The sequence below is a fragment of the Eucyclogobius newberryi genome, unplaced genomic scaffold (assembly GCF_026437365.1).
Source record: "Eucyclogobius newberryi isolate DKJ021-1_F unplaced genomic scaffold, fEucNew1.0.hap1 SCAF_16, whole genome shotgun sequence".
In the NCBI taxonomy this organism is placed as follows: domain Eukaryota; kingdom Metazoa; phylum Chordata; class Actinopteri; order Gobiiformes; family Gobiidae; genus Eucyclogobius; species Eucyclogobius newberryi.
Genome location: NW_027315790.1, coordinates 17652108 through 17676400, shown reverse-complemented (window position 1 = coordinate 17676400; position 24293 = coordinate 17652108). Strand labels below are relative to the sequence as shown.

Below are 24293 nucleotides of genomic sequence, written 5' to 3'. Positions count from 1 at the left end.
TTGTCTTCTCTCCTCAGATGTGCTGTGTCCAAACATGAAAGTTCAACCAGATCGCTTCAAGCCCAACAGCACCAGTTACGGTCTTGACGAGGTTCCAGGTACGTGTAAAACTGCTGCTTCGCTACGAGAAAACACACAGAACTGGCAACGCTCGCAAACCGCAGACGGCCAACTATATTTGACAATGAAGATGGATGATGCAAGCTATTTCAACCATAGATGCGTCGATAGTTTTACCCCATTTGTTTGTGATGTGGAATGAACGTTTGTGTGTTTGAAAATGGTCTCATACTAGGAAGATGCCATTGTTGTTTCCCTCTGAAACTTGGAAAGTATTGGAAAGCAGCTCGGATTGGATCTTGGGAAATAAAATGTTGTTTAAATGGGCTGTTGTTCATTGCAGAATAGTAGAATACATATAGTTTAAAATGGAGCTGGAGCAAGTCAGAATTCTATGATGGATTTCACTGTTTAACTATCAGATTGCAGATTTGTTGGCGTGGTTTATGGTTCATATCTCTGTAATTAATGTCTTCTTTTTCAGCATAAATACACAAAAGGGACATTATGTTTTCACAATAGCTTTGGTGGTGTCATTATTCAACTCCAAAGGAATTATCGTTGTCAATGAAAAGGACTTTAAACCATAAGATTAATATTTCAAGTTTGTGGAGCCAATCTCAAACAAATAACTAGAAGATTTAACATTTTCAGATTTCAATTTTGGATATTTCTTTCTAACCAGTAAATCTCCCATAGAGTTTCCACCATCTGAGATTATGGCTTTCAAATTCAATTACATGAGCTGATTAATACTCATTAAGGTCTTATGCAACATTCATCTCTTAAACTATCTACCTCAGCTTTTTGAGCATAGAAATGGGCCACTGTTGCCAGCAGAGGTTATAACCCCATCACACAGGAGTGAAGCAGTTTCACAAAGAGGTAAAAACCAGAGCTGTGAGCATTGTTGTTGGTTTGGCTGCATGAAATAAGAGCTATTTGATTGCTTAAATGATTCGAGCACGTCTGGTGAAAGGACTCGCTGAGCACTTCCTCATCATGTGGTAGGACCAAGGGCTTTGGACAGTCACTGTGGAAAAAGAGACAATTAGATGATGACAAAGTGACTATAACAGTTAAAACCTATGAGTTATAAATTCAAAACAGTCAATTTCACATGTCTCCTTTAAATTATGCATTATATGTATTATTAGCCTTTTAAAATGCTTTTTACAACACAGATTGGACCGCAAAATGCTCAGAACGAGTCTCAGAAATTTGGAGCTAAATGTTTTCTGAGGCTCAGAGGGAGGGGACTTACTATACATAATTAAACTGGTGCAGGAATCTCCCACCTGGAGCTTGGGATCTACCAGTTGCTCTCCACTCCCTTCCCAGAAGTTCCCCAATGCATTCAGAATCATATATTATGCTGAATAATTCAAATTTGATTCGTCACAGGCCTATTACTATTTTACATGTATACTTTATAGGCTAAACTGTGCATTAATACATTGATAATAGTAAATGTTTTAAATGGATCTAATTGAACCCTGTCCGAGATTAGCTCTAATCCAAAATATATCGCAACAGCTTTATTTGATAAAAGTAACTCTCTGGTAGAAAAAGGTTGGAGACCCCTGAACAAGCGTGAATGAAGCTAATTACGACTCTAGGGAGGGAACAATGTTATAACATGGTTAAAGTTAAAATCTTTTAATATGTGATTGTTTTGTTCAGCAATGCACCATGACATGAAAACCTGAAGAAATAGATATGTTCTTTAAACAGCTTCTGTGATGTTCAAATCAGAGGCTGTTCTTGTCTCTTAGCATTTCAACACACTGTCCATCACATGGTGTCCTCCTGGCTGCATTCCACGCTGCTGTGTTAAAGCTTTCTCCAAAGAGATTTATCCAGAAAGTTTCGGATGTTGTTCTAAGTGTGTCTTCTGGGATTGTGAGTTCCTGTCTGGGTCTCCCACCCACATCCATTACTTTGAGACAAAAAAACAGATGTATATACTCTGTTGTAATATTTGTGTCTGTTGTAAATATTTTGACTTTCAATGATTTAGAGGTAAATGGAGATACTCAGCAATAATTTTGTAAAATCATTGCTGAGTATCTCCATTTACCTCTAAACCAGGAACGCAAGGCAATGATCCAGATATGAACCTTTTGGCAAAGATGTGACACCAAGTGAAGAAAGCTCAAGAAGTAAACCAAGAACACAACAGACATGACTCAGGAAATGAAGATGTTCAAGATGTTAGTCAAAAGGGGGAAAATGATGTGTTTCCTCATCATTTCTTTCCTCGAAATTGTATTTAGTTTGATTCATGCATGTTCAGTCCTGTAACTGAGGCTCCGGTGCTCAGAAAACTCTGGGCTGTCGCTTGCTATGTCAGTGTGAAGAGGCGGGGCTTATCAGTTCTACAGTTTTGAACAGGAAGTCAATGCACCTGTTCTTTATTTCTAAAGAGTTTTTAGATCAATATTACAGTTTACAATGAACAAAATGTAAAATCTACTTTTGAACCTGAAAAAAGTGTATTGCACTATAACTTTTCTGTTGACAGGTCCGCCACAGGCTTGTCTCCATGGAGATCATGGAACGTGTCCACAGTATGAAATGAAACATATTTATCTTGCCATTATTACATTTCAGGTTTATTTTTTGCGAAAACACCTTGAAAAGCAGCAATTCTTACATCACATTTCATACTGGGGACAAACATGTACTTTAAGTGAAAAAACAAATCCCTGTCAGATGGAGGACCTTGGTGTTATTACGATGTATTTAGTTTGATTATTGCATCAACAAATATTGCAATATCAATACTATAAAATACTTTAAAGTAAGCTGTAAAGTATTCCTCTTCAGACCGGAATATAACGGTACAAATAAGTGCTTTATTTTAATGGGTAAAAGTATTTTGACACTGGGCGCCTCCCTCGGGAGGTGTTTCAGGCATGTCCCACCGGGAAGAGGCCCCGGGGAAGACCCAGGACACGCTGGAGAGACTATATCTCTCAGCTGGCCTGGGAACGCCTCGGGATCCCCCCAGAGGAGTTAGAGGAAGTGTCTGGGGAGAAGGAGGTCTGGGAGTCCCTGCTCAGACTGCTGCCCCCGCGACCCGGCCCCGGATAAAGCGGCAGAAGATGGATGGATGGATGGATGGGTAAAAGTTTGATGAGAAATTACCATTGAATAGCAATAACCATCCAAAACAAAATATTATATCTTTGAATGATGAAAAGTCCTCAAAAACGTAAGCAAACTGAAACTCATGACTTTCTATTACTCAATCCAGTCGAGATAATATTTATGATTGTTGCAAGAAACAAAAAAAGTCAAGCTCAAGGTTCAATTAATGCAACTAAATGTAAACTGAATTTGTAAAGTCAGAGAATTATCCTGATTTATACCAAATAAACACCACTAAATAACACATTATTTGTCGACACCGTGGGAACTTCACACTGAGTAGCTACGGCTGCCTCACTTTCCAACTGCTTTTAAAACAAATCTAATATTAGAGCCAAGTGGTTCATTCACATGTCACGCTTAATATAATATATGTGGTATTTTTGTACATCTGGTTTAAAAAGAAAAGCAGACTGACCATTGCACTCTCTCCAAAAGGAAATAGACCGTGTGCAGCTAATGTAACGTACATACTTTTGGGTTACCACAGAGAACCACCAGAACCAAAACATCAGGGGGAGGACCAGCAGGCTCATTTCCGCTAATAAAACTAACAATATCAAATACAAGGCACGTTTATACAACACATTATATGGAAAAAAACAAGCTAAAAAAGTAGGTGTATAGCCATCCCCAGTTAACCATTTCCCCCCAAATATTCTAAACTTTACAGGGGGAAAACACCTTGATTTTGACATAATTTATGCTAAATGAATTGCGCAAAGTTCACAATTATTGCAGATTTATATCATATTCAGGGTTCTAGAGGTAGGATTATGGTTTAGGAACTGTTCATTTGGTCAAGGTTTGGGCTTTGACATGCAGTAAATTGTCAGGCCGGCTGCACATGGAGCATATGTGCTGCCGCCTTGACCACTCGTCAAACCATAACTTTTCTAATCAAGGGCCGCGTATTTTGACACAGACGAAGCGGAGGGCCTCTCAAGGGCCATAAACTGGTGGTCAATACAGGGAATAATTCAAATTGAGCCACCAGACCTTTAATTGGGCTTAGAACCTCAGAACTAATGTATGTCTGAGTTTTACAATTTGCAAACTTTTGGTCATTTGAGGGAAAGAAATGGTCTGCTTGGGACATGCCTGATTTAGGGAGTCCCACAACTCACCAATACTTTTACAACACATTTATATTGTCCCCAGCCAAATGTAAAAACAAATCTCTCTGTGCCCAATCTTGTGACAATTTTATCTTGTGTGATTTTGTTGCACACGATTTTGTCCCGTTTCCTACTCAATACTATGGTCTAAATGAGAGTTAAATGAGTTACATGAGAGTTTAGATTAGAGTTCTATCTTTTAAATGGTCAAAAGTCTTCCAAATGGCGTCCAGGAAGAAGCAACGTGATTGACACTCATTAATAGTAGTTAGATTTGATTGATACCAAGCTTCATATCGTGGCTTTTTGGTCGTGAAGTGTTTTTGCAGACCACGACGACCCTGTGTCGACTCAAAAAGGTGACACTTGAAGCTGATCTGATCCCAGCCGGTCATGGGAATCTGGCAGCCTTCAGTGGAAGACTTGTTTTAGAGTTGACAGCATCAGTTCCCACTGTCGAGTCGCATTATCACATCGCCGCCGCCGACCAAGTACTAATTATGTGGTTATGCTTTCCCCTCAGCTCCAAAAGACATTAAAACAAACTTTGAATAAATCAGTGCGAGCCAATGACATTTCATTTTGCACTTTTGCCACTGTGTGTAACAGAAATAACCAGACGGAATAAGTGTTTTGGGTAAGAATGAACAATTACAGAATACTGCTGTGTTATTTTAGTATTGTAAGGTTTTAAAAGCTACTTCACAAATACAAGTAATACAAGTATTTTCCATCAAGAACAGAAAATCCTTGTATTTTCTCCCTGGTTTCATTCTCCATCTGTTGTGTTCAGGCCATTTCTATTTCCTTTAGTCATAGTAATGGAAGAACAGGTGTTTCTATTAAACTCGCCGCTACCTAAAGGCCTTCATTACTATCTGTCAAAGCACAAACCATCAATTTAAGAGTTGATTTTCAAAAGGGGTGGATCCAACAGCGGGTTATTTCTGACATTATGGCCATGTTTGACTGAATTACAGGGCCCACATGTGTGCTTTGCTGAGTGTACTTCTAGTTTGTGGATTGGTAAGAAGAAAAATCTCTTCAAATGAAAGTCTTCCTTCAGGATTGCGTTTCTCGGCAGAATAGAAATAATAAATGAGCCGGTTTGAGTTATTCTAAGTGTTGCTGATTTAGCGGAACGCACTGGTCTGAGGTCCAAAGCCTCTAGACAAGACTCAGTTGTGACCTGTAGAATGCGACTGAAACAATGACAGAACAGATCATTTGTTTAACCTCTATAATAATATACATTCATCGTCGGCTAATTTCCAATAAATATCGCCACATCTGCCCTGGGACAAACTGACCACTATTGACTTCCACAACCAAATACATATCCTTGTTTTACCATTAAACAACACAAAACCAAAAACATCACTAGCTTATACTTTCAAATGTACAGTATTTGGTTGTCCTTTGTTACTTGCTGATCATACAGTACACAATAAGGAGGGACGAGCATGGCACATAGAAAACAACAATACAAATACACAAATCACATCGTAAATACTGCCCTGCGCTAAAATCGTCGGAAAACAATTAAGTGCGAGTACTTTTGCCCATCTCATCTCATTGAAATGCGTCTTGTGTATTTCCGAGCTCCTTTGGTACAGTACATGAACTACAGTGAGCAGTTGGATCAGGGCTAAAGCTCCTGCGGCTCACACTTCGAACAGCACAACAGATGCTCTCTATTCTGTTGCAGAGAGAGGAATTCTCATTTGGAAATGTCAAGTCTATTTGGCAATGATTGGGACAACCAGGAGAGCTGTGGTTTGAGTCGGACTGAGTATTTACCGTGGCTGTTTGCTCTGACCCTCGGGGTACGCCGACAGTGCCCGCTCGGGTATGAATCGTATCTGCAGCGCTCGGGCTGTGCCATCTGCTCGGATCAGAAGAATGCTGTGTGTCTTTTCCCAGTCTGTGAACTCATCTGGCTTTCTCCGCACATCACCATATTGGATGTTTTCTGGCTGTTCCAAAATAACTTTTTTAGCTTGATTATACGCTATCCACTGCCAGTCCAAATTACAGCTCTGAGCTAAGATGGCCCTGAACAGCCACATAACGCTGCAGCGAGCGACTGTGCATGATGCAAACATTGTGATCAACATTACGGTCAGCAGGAGTCACCGCTCTAGGGCATTTCGGGCTTTCTGTATGCTTTAGTCCAGAGGGGCACATTTAGAATGAAAAGCAATCCTCAATGATCCTTTATCTTTAATGTTAAAGACAAACATTACCTCTAGTTCCAGTTAATTCAAGTCAGATTATTGAAAAGGGATACAAATAGTCGCAGTAGAATGGCCATTGTTTGATTTTCATTGAGAATAATGAGAAGAATTAGGAGGAACATGATTACTAAACATGCATGAGCCAACACAAGCTAACGGCCTTAATGGTTATTGGTCACTGGTGAGCTTTACTCACTTACTAAATGCTTCAGCAGATAATTATTCCAGTAAAACATTCCATTTTCACTCTACATGAAGGGTTTTCAAATGAAAGGAATTCAAATGCAACAAGATCTAGAGCCACACAGCACCACCTGTTGGCCACATCGGAACACTTACATTTACTTTGCCTTTAAACGTGAAGAGGAGACAATGTTTTCATCATGTGAAGTGTTCAGTGTTCGTCTGTCCAGATGGAGTGGATTTCTGGTTGGCTGGTCCTGTCAGTTTTTGAACCTGTTATGATGGCTCTGTTGGAATGTTCTTTAGCGCTGTTGCTAATGGTGCATGAGGCAGCAGTGTGTCTCCAGGCGGTTCTCAAACACTACACTAAGATTCTCACATTACTCACATTACAGACTAATTCTGATTCTTCCTGTCTCAGATGTGTGTGACACATAAATGTACAAAACACAATAATTTGCTATGCTCATGTGATAGACATTTATTTAGATGAAACTAATGCTGACTGATTTTTCAAACGTTTATGTCATAATGATTAGTTGCTATTGTCATTGCTTTACTTTGGAAGTAGATTTGTACTGTACTTAGGCGGTGTCTGTCCTGTTGACTCACTAATAATAGTCTACTCAGAGGTTGAGACAAACTCTGGCCACATAACCGCAGGCCATCAGTGCGCTCTGCTGGACAATCGGCCTGCATTAGTGATCTCTGATCTCGCTGCCATCGCCATAGTTACAGCACTTGTTTGTTGTTCAAGGGAGTGCCTTTTTTAAAGCACCTAAATATGGTCTGTGGTCTGACCACTTCAAATCCCATGTTTTGTACACACAAGCGCACATACTCCCAAAGGCACCAGGCCTGGAGGGCACTTCTCTCCTTTGCCAAATGTCAGCAGATCCAGCATTTTGCTGTTTCTCATTTGTTTCTTCGTAAGTCATTTCATCTGCTGCTTCTGCTGCTGATGCTTCTGCTGTTGGTGTGAAGGAAACAAACACGTCCAAGGAAAAATAAATATCCACCCTTAAATCTGACAAAGCCATACGTGTTTATCACGGCTCTGATCTACTATCTGTATTATGCATGTGTCATGTGACACTAGATAACAGTTAGATTTGTTTTTTTTATGTTTGCAGGGTTTGACCTGATGGAGCACTTTAACGTGAAGGATATTCTGGGGACCAGAGACGACGAAGGCCAGAGTTCTTATGTCCGCCTTGGTACCATGCCCATAGTGCAGCAGACAGAGTGAGAGCGCGCTATACTACAGCCTGAAAAGAACAGTTCAACTATTTTCCATCAAAGCAGTTTGTGGCTGTATTAACGTTGTCCTTTTATTCCACAGAGATGTGTTTTCTCAGGGCTTGCCAGATGAATACGCCTTTGTGACAACATTCAAATTCAGGAAAACCTCAAGACGAGAAGACTGGTATCTGTGGCAAGTCTACGACAAATATGGAATCCCACAGGTGAGTTCAGATGTTACTTTGTGACTCGCACCAGGACTTGTTTCCTGGCACTTTTGTTGGGACATTTTAATAAACAAAATATGGCAAAAACTCTTGTGTCCAAATCAATAAAACGGTCAAACACATGTGAATTACTTGGTTTGTAATTGCTTTTGTAGCTACTGCTGTTCCAAATTCAGTAAATACTATGATGTAGGTACGTTTCCAAACCAAGATATTCAGACATAGACCCCACCATGCATTTTTTATTCTCCCAGATGATTTCCCCTAAAACACCTGACTAAAACAACCCTTAACCTGAATCGATGCAGTACTCGGACACACTGGAGTAGAAACAAATGTCTGTTCTCATTGTGAAAATCATACTTCTGTGTGTGTGACAGATCTAACACACATTGTCTCTGTGACCTTGCTCCTCAGGTGTCCATCCGGCTGGACGGGGAGAACAAGGCGGTGGAGTACAACGCTGCCGGAGTCACGAAGGATGCTGTCCGCGCCGTGTTCAGGAACCCTGAAGTGGAAAACCTGTTTGACCGCAACTGGCACAAAATCGCCATCAGGGTGGAGGCCAAGACTGTGTCACTGTACCTGGACTGCAAACAAATCGACACACTGCCCCTGGAGGAGAGAGAGGACATAGACATCCAAGGAAAGACCGTCATAGGAAAAAGATTGTATGACAGTGTACCTGTTGATGTGAGTCTATGCTCCACAAACAAGGATGTATTTAGGATAATGACCTGGCCTGACACGTTCAACCAATACTATTGAACACCACTTTTCGCCGCTGATGCAATAACTTTTAAATCAGGACTACTCAACAAAATGTTCCCAGAGGGCCAGATTTTCCTGAGGGCCGTGGTCTCTGGATGAGATAAGTGTACAACGCACCGCCACTTTAGCACGATGTATAATTTGTTGTTATAGTGGAAACGGCTATATTGTTTTTGCTAAAAATATTATTATTTTTATTTTTATTATTTTTCTTGTTCTTCTGCTTTTCGAGCTCTAATTTGACCCCCTGAACATGCTCAAAAACTCACCAAACTTTGCCCAAAATTCAGAATCGGCGAAAAATTTTATTTTTTCTGGGCCATTTTTTTTTTCGTTAAAAAATGGCGCGACAGCGCCACCGACAAAAGTCAAAATACATTGCGCCTATGGGAGACGCCCCGAGGTCAACTTTGGCGTAAAGCTACGAAATTCGGGACACGCATTCCTCTCATGAGGACGAACAAAAAAAATTATTGTGGCCACGCCCCCAGACTTACCCTATGGCCGCCATCTTCCTTTGAAAATGAAAATACGCTGTGTTAGTCATTTTGTTCACGTCAAACTTTGACGAACTCCTCCTAGGGCGTTTTGCCCACCGACTTCAAAATCGGCGGACGTCCTCTGGACAAGTGGGGCATCTAAAGTTATTCAATTTTTTGAGATACCTTTAACGGTCTGTGTGCGGCGCAGCCGCAAAGTTGGACAACTTATTTTGGAATATTGCAGATCTAAAAATTGCTCCCATTTGATCAAAACCAGTCCGATTAGGACCAAATTTGAATCAGTTGTTCAACTTTCTAGTTTGGACCAGTTTAGGCTGACAAAATTGAAATGGCCGCGATAGCGCCCCCTACAGAGTGACCTTTGAATTAACATTGAAGGTCAAAAATTAGTTTTACCAAAATTGTCTAAACTTTACCCAAAATTCTATTTTGCCGTCCCGATCACAAAAGCCAATCACAAAAATGCCTAAATTTTTACGGCGTAGTCGTAGCGATGACAGAAACCTCCCATGTTATCCCTATGGGAAAACCGCAAAATCTCTCAAATTACCACATTTTTATGTTTTACACTTCAACGAACTCCTCCTAGTGCTTTTTTTCCCACCAACCTCAAAATCGGTGTACGTCCTCTAGACAAGTGGTGCATCTAAAGTTATCCAAATTTTAAGGATAACTTTTACGGTCTCTGTGCGACGGAGCCGCAAACGTTTCCCAGAATTCTGACTATTTGGCCTTCAGAGTGGCCTATAAACAATAGAGTTTTTCCAAATGACATGACATTTTGCACTAAATTCTAATTTGCCATCCTGATCATACAAGTATGAGAGCCAAAGTCATATTTTGTACGGCGTAACCGTAGCGTTGACAGAAACATCCCATGTTATCCTTATGGGAAAATCGTAGAATCGCTCAAATCACCACATTTTTACACTTCACACTTTAACAAACTCCTCCTAGGGCGATTGTCCGATCAAGCTCATATTTGGGGAAAATCATCTACACAAGCGGGCCATCAAAAGGTATCCATATTTTGATTCTAAGTGCTACGGTCTCTGTGTGGCGGACCCGCAAATATATGTCAGAAATGGGAAAACAGCGAAATCTCTAAAATGACCACATTTTCACGCTTCACACTTTCACCAACTCCTCCTAGGCCGATTGCCCGATCAAGCTCATATTTGGGGAAATCATCTACACAAATGGGGCATCAAAAGTTATCCATATTTTGATTTTAAGTGCTACGGTCTCTGTGCCGTGGAGCTGCAAATATACTGTCACAAATGGGAAAAACGCCAAATCCTTGAAATGTTCACATTTATGCTTCACACTTTAATGAACTCCTCCGTGGGCAAAAGCTCGATCAAGCTCATATTTGGGAAAAATAATCTACACAAGCGGAGCATCAAAAGTTATCCATATTTTTATTCCAAGTGTCACGGTCTCTGTGCGCTGGAGCTGCACATTTGACCGACATTTGTGTTCATTTGCACTGGTTAAGCACAGCATTGTACATGTCCAATGTGTCGCTGTCTTAGTTCTTAGACAATTGCGTTAGCGCCATCTCTGTAAAATGCAGAGAGCAGAGTCGGAAGGCCGGCGGCCCGCGAGGGCCGTTGGATGCCGCTTGCGGCTTTAATTACAATGTTTGTTTGTCCCAATCCAGTTTGATCTTCAGAGGATGATGATCTACTGCGATTCCAAACATGCTGAGCTGGAGACGTGCTGCGATCTACCCACCGGACCAGTAAGTTCTGCCAGGCGTTTGTCAAACTATAATAGACACACTGTCATTACACAGATGGAAGCTTAAATCCAGATCAAAAATCAAAGCACAGCATATACTTTTCACTGTTATACCAGGGTTTTTTCAAATAGCCATCATTTACTCTCTCTATAATCTATTCTTTGATGGAGCAGCAAAACAATGCCCTCTGTGAGAACAAACCCAGTCAGAATTACAAATGATGTGAAGCTATTCATAACTGCGATTACAAACGTCTTATGAAAAAGATGATGCTAGTTTTAATGTTTATGGATGATCTGTGTTCCTCTGCAGTGTCCCAAAAAGGTTGTGACCGAAGCTCCTCCAGTGGAGATCCCGACTCCGATCCCGACCAGCGCGGAGCAGCAGAAGGGTCCTGAAGTCAACTGCTCGTGCCCAGCTGGAGAACAGGTAAAACATGCTCAGAACAAACCTGCCCTCTTATGTGTTTAATGTCCCAAATGCTCCAGGACAGAGTCTTGTTTTCAGGTCTGTCTAAGCGGTTGTACTTTCCACAGGGAGAGAGTGGTGAGCCTGGTGTGGCAGGTCCCAAGGGTGAAAAGGTGCCTTGTTGTACATTTGAGTGTGACAAGTGAAATAGCCGTGTTGTGTGTTTATGCTCCATGTGGCTCTTTCAGGGTGACACGGGTGCTACAGGTGCTGCTGGACCATCTGGCCTCAGAGGAGAAAAGGGAGAAACTGTAGGAAAACAAATGTGCACAGAGAAATGACCAAACACAAAGTCATAGATAATTACACATGTATATATTTTAACTCAGTAATAAAACATTCAGTGTTAGAGTTAACTGCCATGCATGCACTCCATGCTCTATTTCTGTGCCTCGATAATAATTGATCTGAATGATGAATTATTTGCAGGGCAAAGTAATCTCTGTCAAAGGCGACAGAGGGCAAAAGGTAAGTCACATTCTCTCTGCTGCATGAGCCTGTGAAGCATGTTTGTCTCTGTGTTTCAGACACAACATGATCTCTGTCTTACTCTGGTCCTCTCTTATATTTACCTCTTCTGCCACTGCACCTCTTACGGAACAGTTAGGGATGGTTAGAGCGCTGTCCTGATTTAAAGGTCAGCTGACCACAGGATGTGTAGTGCAGAATCAGACCTGCCCAGAGGCCCACCCAGTCTGCCCGCTGCAGGCTGAGGCTGAGGCAGTGCCAGCGTGGAGTGTGAGCAGCTCTGCTCTGGAGACTGCGCTGTTGTCTCTGTAGTCACGACTACGCAAGTGACATCAAAGTCTGGACAAACTGAAGTCACTATCCTTTTATGGTTTACACTGATACTTTTTCCTCTATAATTTTCATCCAATCAAAAAGAAACTAAAGCCTAATGCTTCTTTTGCTTCATAAAACTGCATTACATTTAACGGGAACACTTTATAATATCTACACTTATTCCTGCTTTAGTAAAACATGAACAAAGACATTAGTCATAGTGAACAAATAGTTTATTAAGAATGATTCAGGCTTTGTAATTACTTAACTAAAACTCTAACACTAATTCCTAACCTTAACCCTCCCCCTTTCCTTCATTAAGTATTTACTAAGCCTGAATCATGCTTAATAAACTGAAGTCTTTGTTCATGCTTAGTTAAGGCAAATTAAGGCGTAGCTATTATAAAGTGGTACCCATTTAACTTTAATGCAGATGTTGCTTTTATTCTTTTCACTCAAAGCATTACCAGGCAACATCTACAGCAAAGAATAAATACATTTTCTACACAGACAACGTGCAGTAACAAAGATAAGCAATCAGGGCCTTTATGGGGGCTTTAATCAGGGCCTTTATGGGGGCTTTATGGGGGCTTTGCGGTCACTGAGACACATTTAGAGAAAGTGGATTCACCATGATGAGAGCGTCTCTAATTGAATATTTAACAAACTCCACAGAAGGTCTATTTATCGCAGGGTCTCATGGAAAGTGTATGATGGAGGAAATAGGGCTGAAATATACAATGTAAAAGACATGTCATGGTGGTCATAGAACAAGGGGTGTTCTTACAGAGCCCATTGTCTTGTGTTTTTGCCAGACAAAATTGTTGCTAAGAAAATGGCTTTTTCCAAGTGTATGTTCTTACAGTTTGACAGAATTTGAGCTAAACATGTGCATCTTCGCTCACGTTCACATTAATGTCCGTCTGTGTTCATCTAACCTGATTGTTGTATTCATAACAATACTTGTCCATTAACACGCTGCCTTGTAAATCCGTTTTGTGATACAGGTTGTAAGAGCACGTCGCCGACATTAACTACTATTTGGAGCATGCTTTGAGTAGCAAAGTAAAACAATTACAATCTTTTTTTCAGGGTGACACAGGCAGCATAGGAATAACAGGTGCGACTGGACCAAAAGGAGAGAAGGTGTGCCAAGTGATGCCAAAGCCGTGTTCTTACGTGCCAGCATTAAAATGACGACATGCTGTAAAACTAATTCTTCATTTTGCTGTTCTTGCCAGGGGCTTGGAGGAGTTCCTGGGATCGATGGCTTATCTGGGGACAAAGGAGACAAAGTGAGAAAAGAGCTCAGACTTTTAAACAAGTGTCGATTATTGATTTTGTAAAGTAAAATGGAACTTCTTTTCGAACAGGGTGAAGGAGGATCACCAGGAAGTAAAGGGGTGCAAGGTCCAGCTGGCCAAAAGGTACGCTTCAATTCACGCTGGGGAAGGTACTGCATGTGTCTGGCGAGGATAGTTTCACCGTTACCATGGTGATACAATGAAAACATCAGTAAAACACAGCCTGATAAGTATTAGAATGTCTGAAAACGTAAGGAAATATACAAATGGATTGGGAAGAAATGGGGCCTGGGATCAATCTGAGCGTTCATGGTCTTGTTTAGGTGATTGATTTTCAACAAAATGCTGAAAACTGAAAAAAACACTTGTGACTGTAATGAAATGTGAAACTAAACGACTTGTCTGCACATCGATGCAACAAGGCCTTAAACGTGACCATTATCATACAAAAAGGCTTAACTTAACCACAACCTTACAGCAGAGTGCTGCTTCTTAAAGTCTCTCACCATAACGACAATATTTAAAAAATGGCCATACAACTTGATCACTGGGACCCCTTTTATCCAAACACTCGTACGAACATAGAGCTGACCCCGTCCAATGATGTCATGTCATGTACAATCAGTTGTGATGTCAGGTACACAGTTAACACAGCTGAATATTAATCAACTTTTACTACTTTTAAGATAATATTGTGGCCTTAATTGCACTTTGATTATTGTTCCATTTTGTCTTAAAAGGGAATTCAAGGTGATTCTGGAATCTCTGGTGCCCCTGGACTAAGAGGTGTAACTGTGAGTAAAGTGGCCTACTTCATTTGTCCGTTCATATAATAATACTTTAAAGGGACATATTATGCTAAATCAACTTTAAAGTCTTTTTACCCTTGTTATATCAGTGTTTCCTCAACATTAGTTTCCTCAAAGTTGTATTTTGATTGATTCCTGCATGTTTGAGTAATCCTTTACTGCATCTGAGCCTTAAGTGCTCAGAGAATACCTGTTTTCACCTACCACCTATCCCCGCCCACATCCCTGTACTTAGTTACAATAATTTCACTGTTGTCATGTAGCCACTTTTCAAAAATAAAAACATGTAATTGACAATCCACTGTTGAAGAGGTGGGCAGGGCTTGTCAGTACTGCAGTTTTGAACAGGAAGTCAATGGAACTGTTTCTATAATTAAGCCATTTTAGATCAATATTAAGGTTTATAATAATAACAAAATGTAAAATGATCTACTTATCATGTACTTCAATACTACGTACCTGAAAAATAAGCATCACACATTTGAAAAAAAAAATCTTTTTTTGGGTTTATCTCAGTTTCACCGATGCCGACATGTTCCGGCATTTAGGCTGCGCCGCCACATATGTCTCCTTCAATGACAAATTGTATGTGTATTTTTACAGGGTGAAGCTGGCAACAAAGGGGAAAAAGGAGTCCCAGGTGCCCCAGTAAGTATTCCACCTGTAGACTAAAGTTTGTAGGTATAGGACGAGTGGGCTGCATGCACAGGCCCATACGACTTTTCCGATGCACATTTTCACCTGAGATTTACAAGCCATCTTAACTTCTAGAGCATAAACCTTATGGACTAAATGTCGATAACAGGGTCAACTTATTCCCTGGAAGAGGCCATTCCTGGAACTCCAAAGCCAGGGGTAATGGTCCAAACAGATGGTGCTTCCTTGATTCACTTTCCAGCTTCCCGTCTAGGATTGCGTGGGGGCGTTTGGCTACAAAGCGAAGCGTTCAAGTCCGCTGGAGCTTTGTTGATGTGTGAACTTTCCTCCTTTCCATTTGAATGACGCTGCGTTGCAACTCAGACGACCCATAAAAACCCAGTGGAAGTTCTGTCCAAGTGCAAACAATTGATTCCAGAATATGATTTGTTGACATTTTACGAGGATTGCGATGTTTTGCGAAAGATCTGAAGAAGAAGACGGATAATATGACCAATTGGATGACATTTTTTGCTGAGATGTCGGCTTTGTTGAAACGGCTTTAACATGTGGCTATGGACAATGTTGTAAACACGAGACAGTGATGACTTTAACATATGGCACGAGGAAACATGGCAGGTTAAAGGCGAGCTGGGCTAAAACATGCTCAGCTTTGATGGGTTCGGAGCGGTCTGTCTGTCCGTTCACAACATTAGCAGGCAATTTCCTGTGGGGCGCACTGCAAAAGCACTCGAGAGAGAGGAGACGAGGTGAAGGAAGTGAAGGAAGTGGAGAAGTGGAGATGTAGCTTGGGTTACGGCGGATGAATGAGACATTATTGAAAAGACGGGCGCGTGTTTTTACATTACACGTACAGCAGGTCATTTCAAGAAGGAAACGTGCGCAAAGATCATCGTTTAAATTATGTCGTAATAATTTTATTGTCAGAGTAGTTTAAGAAGAGACGCTTTACAAATCTTAAATTTAGGGGTATCAATTTGAAAATTCTTCTGTAGTTAGATAAATGTAAGAAAAGTGTATTACGTCATGCAGTGTTTTTATATGTGAATAAGGTGTAACAATGTGTAAAAAAAAAATACATTTGAGCATATTTGAGACGTATATCTGTATAAATTTCTTGCTTCATTTTGTTGGATCAGTCTCTGTGGGAGAAATTGCCTTTGAAGTTACAATGTGACAAAATCTACAGATGTGAGTGGATTAAAAGAAACAGCAAAACACATTGATTTCACAATTGTTGGTCATGGTGTCAATAATTGTGAATAATTGTTAATTAAATTGCGTGAACTCTCAGATGTAGCAGATGACTTTAGTTACAATAAATACTGTGATGTAAACCTTTTTTTAAATTGTGAAGTGAGTTTTTATGGCATAATATATCTAAGAATAGTATTAAAATGCTGCACTTCTTGAGCCTGTGAAGTGGTTGCTCGCAGTGAAGAGGAGAAAGAGGATCTGCTGCTGCTGAGAGGTGATGAGGCAGATAAAGATGAAGAAGTGCAGCGGGAATCAGTAAACAGCTTTAGAATGAGACTGGTTCAGAGAGTTTAATTAATGAAACAGATAAGTAGAAGATGAGAGCGAGGTTTCCCACAGTTCAGTTTACTCTTCATCTTCATTAACCTCAAAATCTTAAAACTTTAAACATGTTTTTATGAATATGTAAATGGTGTAGATACGTCTAAAGATGTAACTTGTTGTTTGTTTTAGGGACTTGCTGGTATCGACGGGCTTCCTGGGCCAAATGGTGTTCCTGGAAAAGATGTAAGTTGAATTCAATATCACACACAAAAAAAGTAATAATATTTTGCAATTCATTACAATAATTAACTTGTGTATGTTTGTTTAGGGGGTGAAAGGCTTGTCTGGTACTCCTGGGCCAAGTGGATTTAAAGGAGACAAGGTACGTACACTGCAGAGAGTTAAAGCTAACAGTTTAAAAGTGCACTATGCAGCTTGTATGCTACATAGAGGTGTGGCCAAGTTACAGGTCATGGGTCTGACTTATTAAGCGTTCGTACAAATATATATTACAATTATTTATTCATACGTATGTGATTTTCCAGGTTAAAGCAGAACTAAGTAACACATTGCCTTATTGAACTATTTGTAGGTCCCTTTGATGGTTAAAAATGTACTCTACTGGGAAACCTTTGCTCTGTTTTTTAAATTCAGGAACGTTAAATGGTTTTGTGTGTGATTATACTGCCTTATTTCAAAAAGAAAAAGACGGAAAAAATAGCGGTAGCGTCTGTTTTCCAATGGAGCTGCAGGGGGAGCTCTATCGCTAAAGTTACTTGTTTCTGCTTTAAGTTTGTGAAACAAGTTTGTGATTTATCAAAAGACAACTTGAGCTGCTAATGTGTGTCCGGTGCACAAACTCTGAACCCTCCGAGGGATTTCAGAGACAAGACTGAAAAAGAGAAGCTTCTCACACAAATCCGACAACATTATTGTTTTATCCGTACGTACATTTTTTGTCATAATTCCATGTGAAGTCGTATTACTGAGAGCCAGTTCTGTGGAGAGGTGACCCACACTCACAGTTAAAATGCATGTATTTTTCAACAAAGCCTGGTAGATTCGTTTAATGCCACAGTGCAAAACTTTCCAGGCAACGCAACAGCATCTCTTTATGACGATAAGGCGGGTTTCAGCTCTCTTATCCATGCAACATTTAGAGAACTTTTTCCCATTCAAAAGAGATAATATGTAGTTTGAAATCGCTATGGCAACAGTCTTAATATCTCATCATTCTGAAACCCATGGATATGTTAAAGCTTTAATCACAAACAGCCAAATCCTTGCTGGAATCGTCTCTTTTTTCCCATTGCTCAATATAAAAAGTATACATGTTAACTTTATCAAGCACTTCATTTAGTCAGTTTCCCATGCTACTGTTGCTGCTCTCCAGACATTCCACAGTCTACCATCAGCCCACTCCTTCGTCTGCTCAAATAAAACGCACTCAAATTTGTCTGTCTCTAATTACTCCTTTGATGCGCGTCTCCCAACAGTCCTACACACACCCATTTGATTGCACACAGACACTATTACCTCACCTTGCAAACACATCACTTTCGCTTTTCACGTCTAAGAACGCTGCGTGTCATAAACTGTAGTCAGTTGCGTATGGTTGTACTTGAATGGCTCGAAGGGTTGTCTTTAAGTGCTGTCTTTAAGTGATGTGTTTTTCTCCTTGTGTCACAGGGGGAGCGAGGTCTACCTGGAATACCTGGAGATGTAGTAAGTGCTACACGTAATAACAGAAACGGGCGTGTTTACTTAAAGTGAGTTTGACAGGTTTTTACGATTTTCTAATTTTGACTTCATTTGGTGTCTTTATACCTGTTGTACACCAATTACACCAGGTATTTGCGGAGAAAACCTGAATAAAATGTATAATGTATAAAAATGACAGGAAGTGACGTCACACTGGGGATATTCATTCCAGTCAAAGTTTATGCATAAAAGTCAAAGAAGCAACTGACCATCTAAACATGAAATTATAAACCTAAAAAATGCTATTGTGTGAAAACTTTTTTTTTTTTTTCTAAATTCCAAAATATTTTTTATCTTCTATCGTCTATTGACCGGTCAGAGGCGCTTTTGGATCTAAGAGTTTTGAAATACATCTGGGTTTTGTAATTATGAACAGTTTTCAGGTTTTTCTACCATTTGGTGGGTTTGTTAAAGGCGTAATGGACGATTTTTCGGCAATTTGAGAACGCAGGCGGAAGTGCGCATGTGCACTCCCCCGTGCGGACTGATACAACATGTGCGTTTGTTTATTAGCGCGACGGATCACATCGCATCTCTCGTCTCCCGTAGATTGCCGTCTTCTTCTGCGTCAGCTCGAACAGTCTTTCTCCGTCTTCATTTTGTCCCGTACACTGAGGGAACTATATTATGATAGATCAATGCCCTTGGACACAGGGAAACATGCTGCTCTCGTGGGGACGAGCCGCACGCGGCTGCAGGTGAGCGGTAGGTGCGTTTTATGATTGATACGTGGCAGGACTAATGGGCAGTCCACGCCACGAGGAAATAAGACTCAGATTTGAGAAAAAAAATCGTCCATTCAACCTTATATGTGGAAAATCTTCATTTTTGTTTTACATCAGGCAAGTGACAGTTTTATTTAATTTTTTTTCAAAATCCAGGGACACTCGAGGAACACATTCTTCTCACGGTTCAAACATCAATTTGACTAAAAAGTTATTTTCATTAAATTTTATTTGTTAAGTCAAAACACTGTTGGTGAATAGGAAAAATATATTACATTTATAAATATCAGCTTGAAGCTAGATCTGTAGAAACATTACAAAAATGTGGTGTTTTTACATATAAATAAAGCCTTTTATGTGGGACATGTAAATCTAAAAAATGGATAGAGCCAGGTTCAAATATCTTTGTTGACACACAGTATTGACAATGGTACAGAGATTTTTAATGTCTTATTTAGTGTTTAAGCAAACTAGATCTTACTGAAAATTGGGGTGGCTGAGTGGATAGCACATATACCAGGCTCAATGTGCAGTCGCCTGCTCTAACTATTTGCTGAATGTCCTTCCCTCTCTCATTTGCCATTTCACTCTGCACGATCATATCTAAAAAGGCCTACGGGCCAAACAATCCTTTAAAAAATACAACATTCATATAAAGAATTAAGTATCAAAAAATCTTTCTGTTTAATTCCAGATTGTAAAGTTGAGGTTAGGGTTAGTGTGTATGTGCTGCTTTAAGGGCTGATCTTAAGTCTTCATGAGAAAAGCACATACACGTCTGTCCCATATAACTGTATGAACATGAGTGAATTAAATGAAATAATTAAACGTCTTTAGTTGCAGTTTGGACAAGTGTGTTGTTTCCAGATAAGATACACGCTTAATAGAAGATCTCCTATAAACAAAAACTCCCATAGACAAAACCTCCCATTTCCCAACAAGGGATGGAGGGGAAAAATAATAAAGATAAAAATAAATAAATAAATAAATAAATAAATACCATTGCAAGTGATAAACACACATATGTTGACAGAACCTGTATTTTTACGCCTTAAACAATTGTGTAAACTAGAAGAGCTTTGGCACTTGTTTACAGTATGATTGCTATAGGTAACAGCTATAGAATGACCTCTATTATGTCACATCTGCTGCCTGTGTTTGACCAGGAAGTACAATTATAAACTTCACAGAGAAACTGGAAAGATTTAGAGCTTAAATGTAGTGTTGTGTAGACTAACTTTATATTTGGGTTTTGTAATCATACACTTTAAGAAACAAGAGGAGGAAAAGGGAAGAATTGCAAGTTCCCTAGATTGTAAGTCAGTTTTTTTACCTGCTTTGTAATATAATCAAATAAAAGCTGTATCCTGAAATCTCTATTCTTCCAGAAGATAAAATCAGATAATGTGTGCCTGTCAGAGTCAAAGATTGTTGGTTCTTGACATAATTTCTTTGATTCAGAGAAAGCTTTTTGGAACAGCCTGTAATCAGCGAAGAAATAAATCATGCTGACTTGTTGGCATAGATCTGCAGCTCGGTCTGGAACAGGACGTCCAAGCCACATCAGGAAAGACAAGAAGGGGATTTTGGGAGTTTGTACAATATTGACGTTGTTATTTATGTTATGGGACTCTATATATAATCTATATAATATCCACAGGGATTCTACTTTATCTTTCAACCAAGCTTTTGACCAAATGCAATAGAAATTATATACTGTAAGTCATGTTTTTTAGGTCTGTGAGTGGAAATAATATTCAATTTTTTCCCTTTTTTTCCTCTTTTTCTTGTTTCTTCAAGGTTCAGAAGGAAGGCATAAGAGGAGATAAGGTAAACGACTCAAAAATTACAACTATTTTTTGTTTTGTTTTCATTTAATTAGGGCTGATTCGCAATTACTCAAATTTGAATCCAAATTGAAATCCGTCAATGATTCGCTTGTCAATCTTCAATCAGTAAAAACATGAGGTTTAATTGCAGTTGTTAACGTTGTCTCGTTTTGGAATTGCTTTTGTATTGAGCCTTTGAATGCATTTTTGACCAAATATAGGTTGCGACTGAATATAGACTGTAATATAGATACAAATCTGACCTTTTTTACTCTTTTTTTTTTATATTTTGATGCAATAACGCTACTGTCTTTTTTAAAAAAAAAGTATTTTCCATAAGCGTTTTAGAGCCTGTATTGTCAGATAACTCCAATTGATTTTTTAATAAATTCACAATTAGTTGATTAATTGTTGCAGCTCTAACTGAAAGCCATTTATATTTGTTAATCAAGACAAAATTAAATAGATTCAAACATTGTTATCAGTCAATATGAGAGTGGAAAATGTATGGATTTTTCATCATATCACCCTGCCCTACATTTCACAGTGACTTTTGGCTGCTACAATCACAATTTATTTTCTTTATTAGCTTGAAGTATGAAGTGGTGTTTTTTGTTTGAAAATGTCATATTTTGTCTGAACATAATGAGAACAAACTCAATCATCTGAAGTGCAATATCGCCGTTATTGAATTGTTGTTGAGTCGAGAGGCTGTTTTCTCTCCTCTCCCACATACTGATGAAGTGTTGTGTCGTTACAGGGAGTAGCGGGACCCTCGGGGCCTCCTGGGGCTGATGGACCTCCCGGGCCCCCTGTAAGCATCTACAAGTATTATTCTGTGACTCTTGCCTGTTATGTTTGCAGCAATAAGTGTGATGTTATGGAAAGGCGTCTGGTACATGTGTTGTAAAGAGTGTAAGACAAATTCCTCTTGTTGTTTCTGTGTCAGCAGCTGAATGTCAATGTTGTGTTTCGCAGGGTCCTCCCGGTGTTCAAGGCATCCCTGGAGCGCCTGGGGAATTTGGCCAGAGGGTAAATCTTCTTGCCTTTCTTACCGCGTGGAAAACATTGCTCTGTATTGTTTATATATTTTATTTTTAATCCGGTCTGTATGGTATATATGTATTGTGACTACTGTGCATCATATCATGTCTTGTTTTTTAATTTTCTAACTAAAACAAAAGACATGAAGGCGCCATGACTTCACTTTTCATCAAGATTTCAAACTGTTGAAGGTCACATAATATGAAAATGTGACTTTTTGGAACTATTAACCGCGTTTGAACATACAGTTGTTCCCTCATCAAAAACATACCTGGAGTTGTATTTTATTTACTTTCACGCCCGTTTCATTAATCCTGCTTGTACTCACAAACACTTCAAACTTTTCCAGTTTTATGACGACATATGTAGAGCGCCGAGATCCTCTGTGCAGTTTCTAAGTCCATAAATCATCACCAGACTAGTTTTTAGCTTTTCAAACTGCGTGACTGCGTTAGCATGTTGGGGCAGGAAGCTAGTTTGGTTTATCTTCCCTTTGTAATTCCCTCTGCTGCCACTAGATGGAGCGCTAACTCAAGTCCTTCAGTGGAAAACGCCTGACTGATATGACGTAATGAATGCTTGTAGACCAGTATTTATCTAATTATTTTTTTTAATTTCAATTAGATGTCGAAGCAAAGGTTCTCAAGAGCATTTATAGATGATTAACAATACAAACAATGCATGATATGTGTATTCTTCTTCCTCAAAATCGATGTGAATATGGAATGTTTCTTCAAAAGTTTACGTCTGGAACCAGAAGCCCCGCCCTCCCCAGTCCCACGTTGTATAATAGAGTTGTATAATTAGAATTCACACCATTATAGTCAAGAGACATTGCCTCTCGATGAAAAGGACGTTTGCACGCGTTGAATCCTCAGGACAAGACGTCGAAATAATCACGTTATGTTCTCCTACTATGGTCGGGAGGAGCGAATATAGCAATTTTCATCTCCAAAACATTAGCCAAGCTGGTGGTGACCTCTCATTCATTTTTTGAATGGGAGCGATTAACTTCTCATCAACAATATGCTGAAATCTCCCGTTCACATCTGTCGGAGCGCGGCGGCGTGTCGAGCCAAACCTGCTCTGGCCCTGGATGAAAGAACGTCCTCAGCACAGCCAGAGACAAGATCCTCAGAGATACACAGACTTATGCTTCATTAATATGTATAAAGGGATTAGTTTGTCTTGAGATCCAACAATATCCACCAAATTTCCCCTCGGCTCAAATGAGGTTTTAGTGTGGGAAAACAATGGTGTCCGTGGAATTGATGGGATGATTTTTGATGTGTTTTTACATGCGCAAAATCAATCTGTCAGTTAGTCAATGAATATTTAGAGAAAAGGTTTTTAGTCTTTCAGTCTACAACGTTTTCTCTTCATTTTTTGTCTTTTGTTTGTTTGTTTGATTGTCCCTTTTTTTATCATGTAATTTCTTTGTCAAAACCTGCAAGTGTGAACAATCAGAATGAAATCAGATTACTCCCATCAGGCATAACAGTTTGCCTGCCATTTCAATAATTGGATGGCTGCAGAAATTGGATAATGTAGAGTAAATGTAGATGACAGTAATGTTCTTATTAGAGTAAATATACCAGATTGTTGCAAAAACGCTCATGTCCATGTGTAGTTGCAGGTTACACATATTCTGCCTCAGTTTGGGGTCTGTTTTTATTACAATTCTAGAGGCATTTGGGGAATCTTGCAACTGAATATTGCCAAACCATAGCCAAATCAAAAATATTGTGTTGATCATAAATAACACAAATTGCCTGTTCAGAATGATATGGTCCGGGTAAATTTGAGGGTTTTGTTTAGTGTAAGGTTTGGATCACTTGTGTGCAAAACTCAAATTTGGAAAATGTTCTTTTGCTTGTGTAATATATGGTTTCGACAAAACAATGGCGCTAATGCAGTCCCACTCACTAAAAAGCCTAATTTTTCCGATCGACTAAGATTTGAACTAAAAGCACGATGAGGCGAACCAGCTGTGTAACTAATGTCCTTCAGGCATTTGGTTTGTTTTTTTTGTCTAAAACGTATAATTAAGTGACATTTTTTGAAACTTAATGGATTATAAAGTTTCAGAAACAGAAACAAACTAAACATAGGTACAAAAATACAGGTCTTAACAGATCAAACTTTCATGAATGA

The 24293-nt window shown here is 39.5% G+C and overlaps 1 protein-coding gene across 1 annotated transcript in view; it reads left to right on the top strand.

The window, feature by feature from the left end:
• col22a1 (collagen, type XXII, alpha 1) overlaps nucleotides 1-24293 on the top strand; it is a 70904-nt gene that overhangs the window by 12152 nt on the left and 34459 nt on the right. Inside the window, exons 4-23 of the mRNA XM_072447753.1 lie at nucleotides 18-98; nucleotides 7885-7996; nucleotides 8094-8217; nucleotides 8638-8913; nucleotides 11158-11238; nucleotides 11551-11667; nucleotides 11775-11819; nucleotides 11895-11957; nucleotides 12136-12174; nucleotides 13582-13635; nucleotides 13731-13784; nucleotides 13863-13916; nucleotides 14534-14587; nucleotides 15206-15250; nucleotides 16970-17023; nucleotides 17109-17162; nucleotides 18470-18505; nucleotides 21067-21096; nucleotides 21856-21909; nucleotides 22074-22127. Of these exons, the coding sequence (XP_072303854.1) occupies nucleotides 18-98; nucleotides 7885-7996; nucleotides 8094-8217; nucleotides 8638-8913; nucleotides 11158-11238; nucleotides 11551-11667; nucleotides 11775-11819; nucleotides 11895-11957; nucleotides 12136-12174; nucleotides 13582-13635; nucleotides 13731-13784; nucleotides 13863-13916; nucleotides 14534-14587; nucleotides 15206-15250; nucleotides 16970-17023; nucleotides 17109-17162; nucleotides 18470-18505; nucleotides 21067-21096; nucleotides 21856-21909; nucleotides 22074-22127 (1481 nt within the window). The remainder of the gene's footprint in view (nucleotides 1-17; nucleotides 99-7884; nucleotides 7997-8093; nucleotides 8218-8637; nucleotides 8914-11157; nucleotides 11239-11550; nucleotides 11668-11774; nucleotides 11820-11894; nucleotides 11958-12135; nucleotides 12175-13581; nucleotides 13636-13730; nucleotides 13785-13862; nucleotides 13917-14533; nucleotides 14588-15205; nucleotides 15251-16969; nucleotides 17024-17108; nucleotides 17163-18469; nucleotides 18506-21066; nucleotides 21097-21855; nucleotides 21910-22073; nucleotides 22128-24293) is intronic.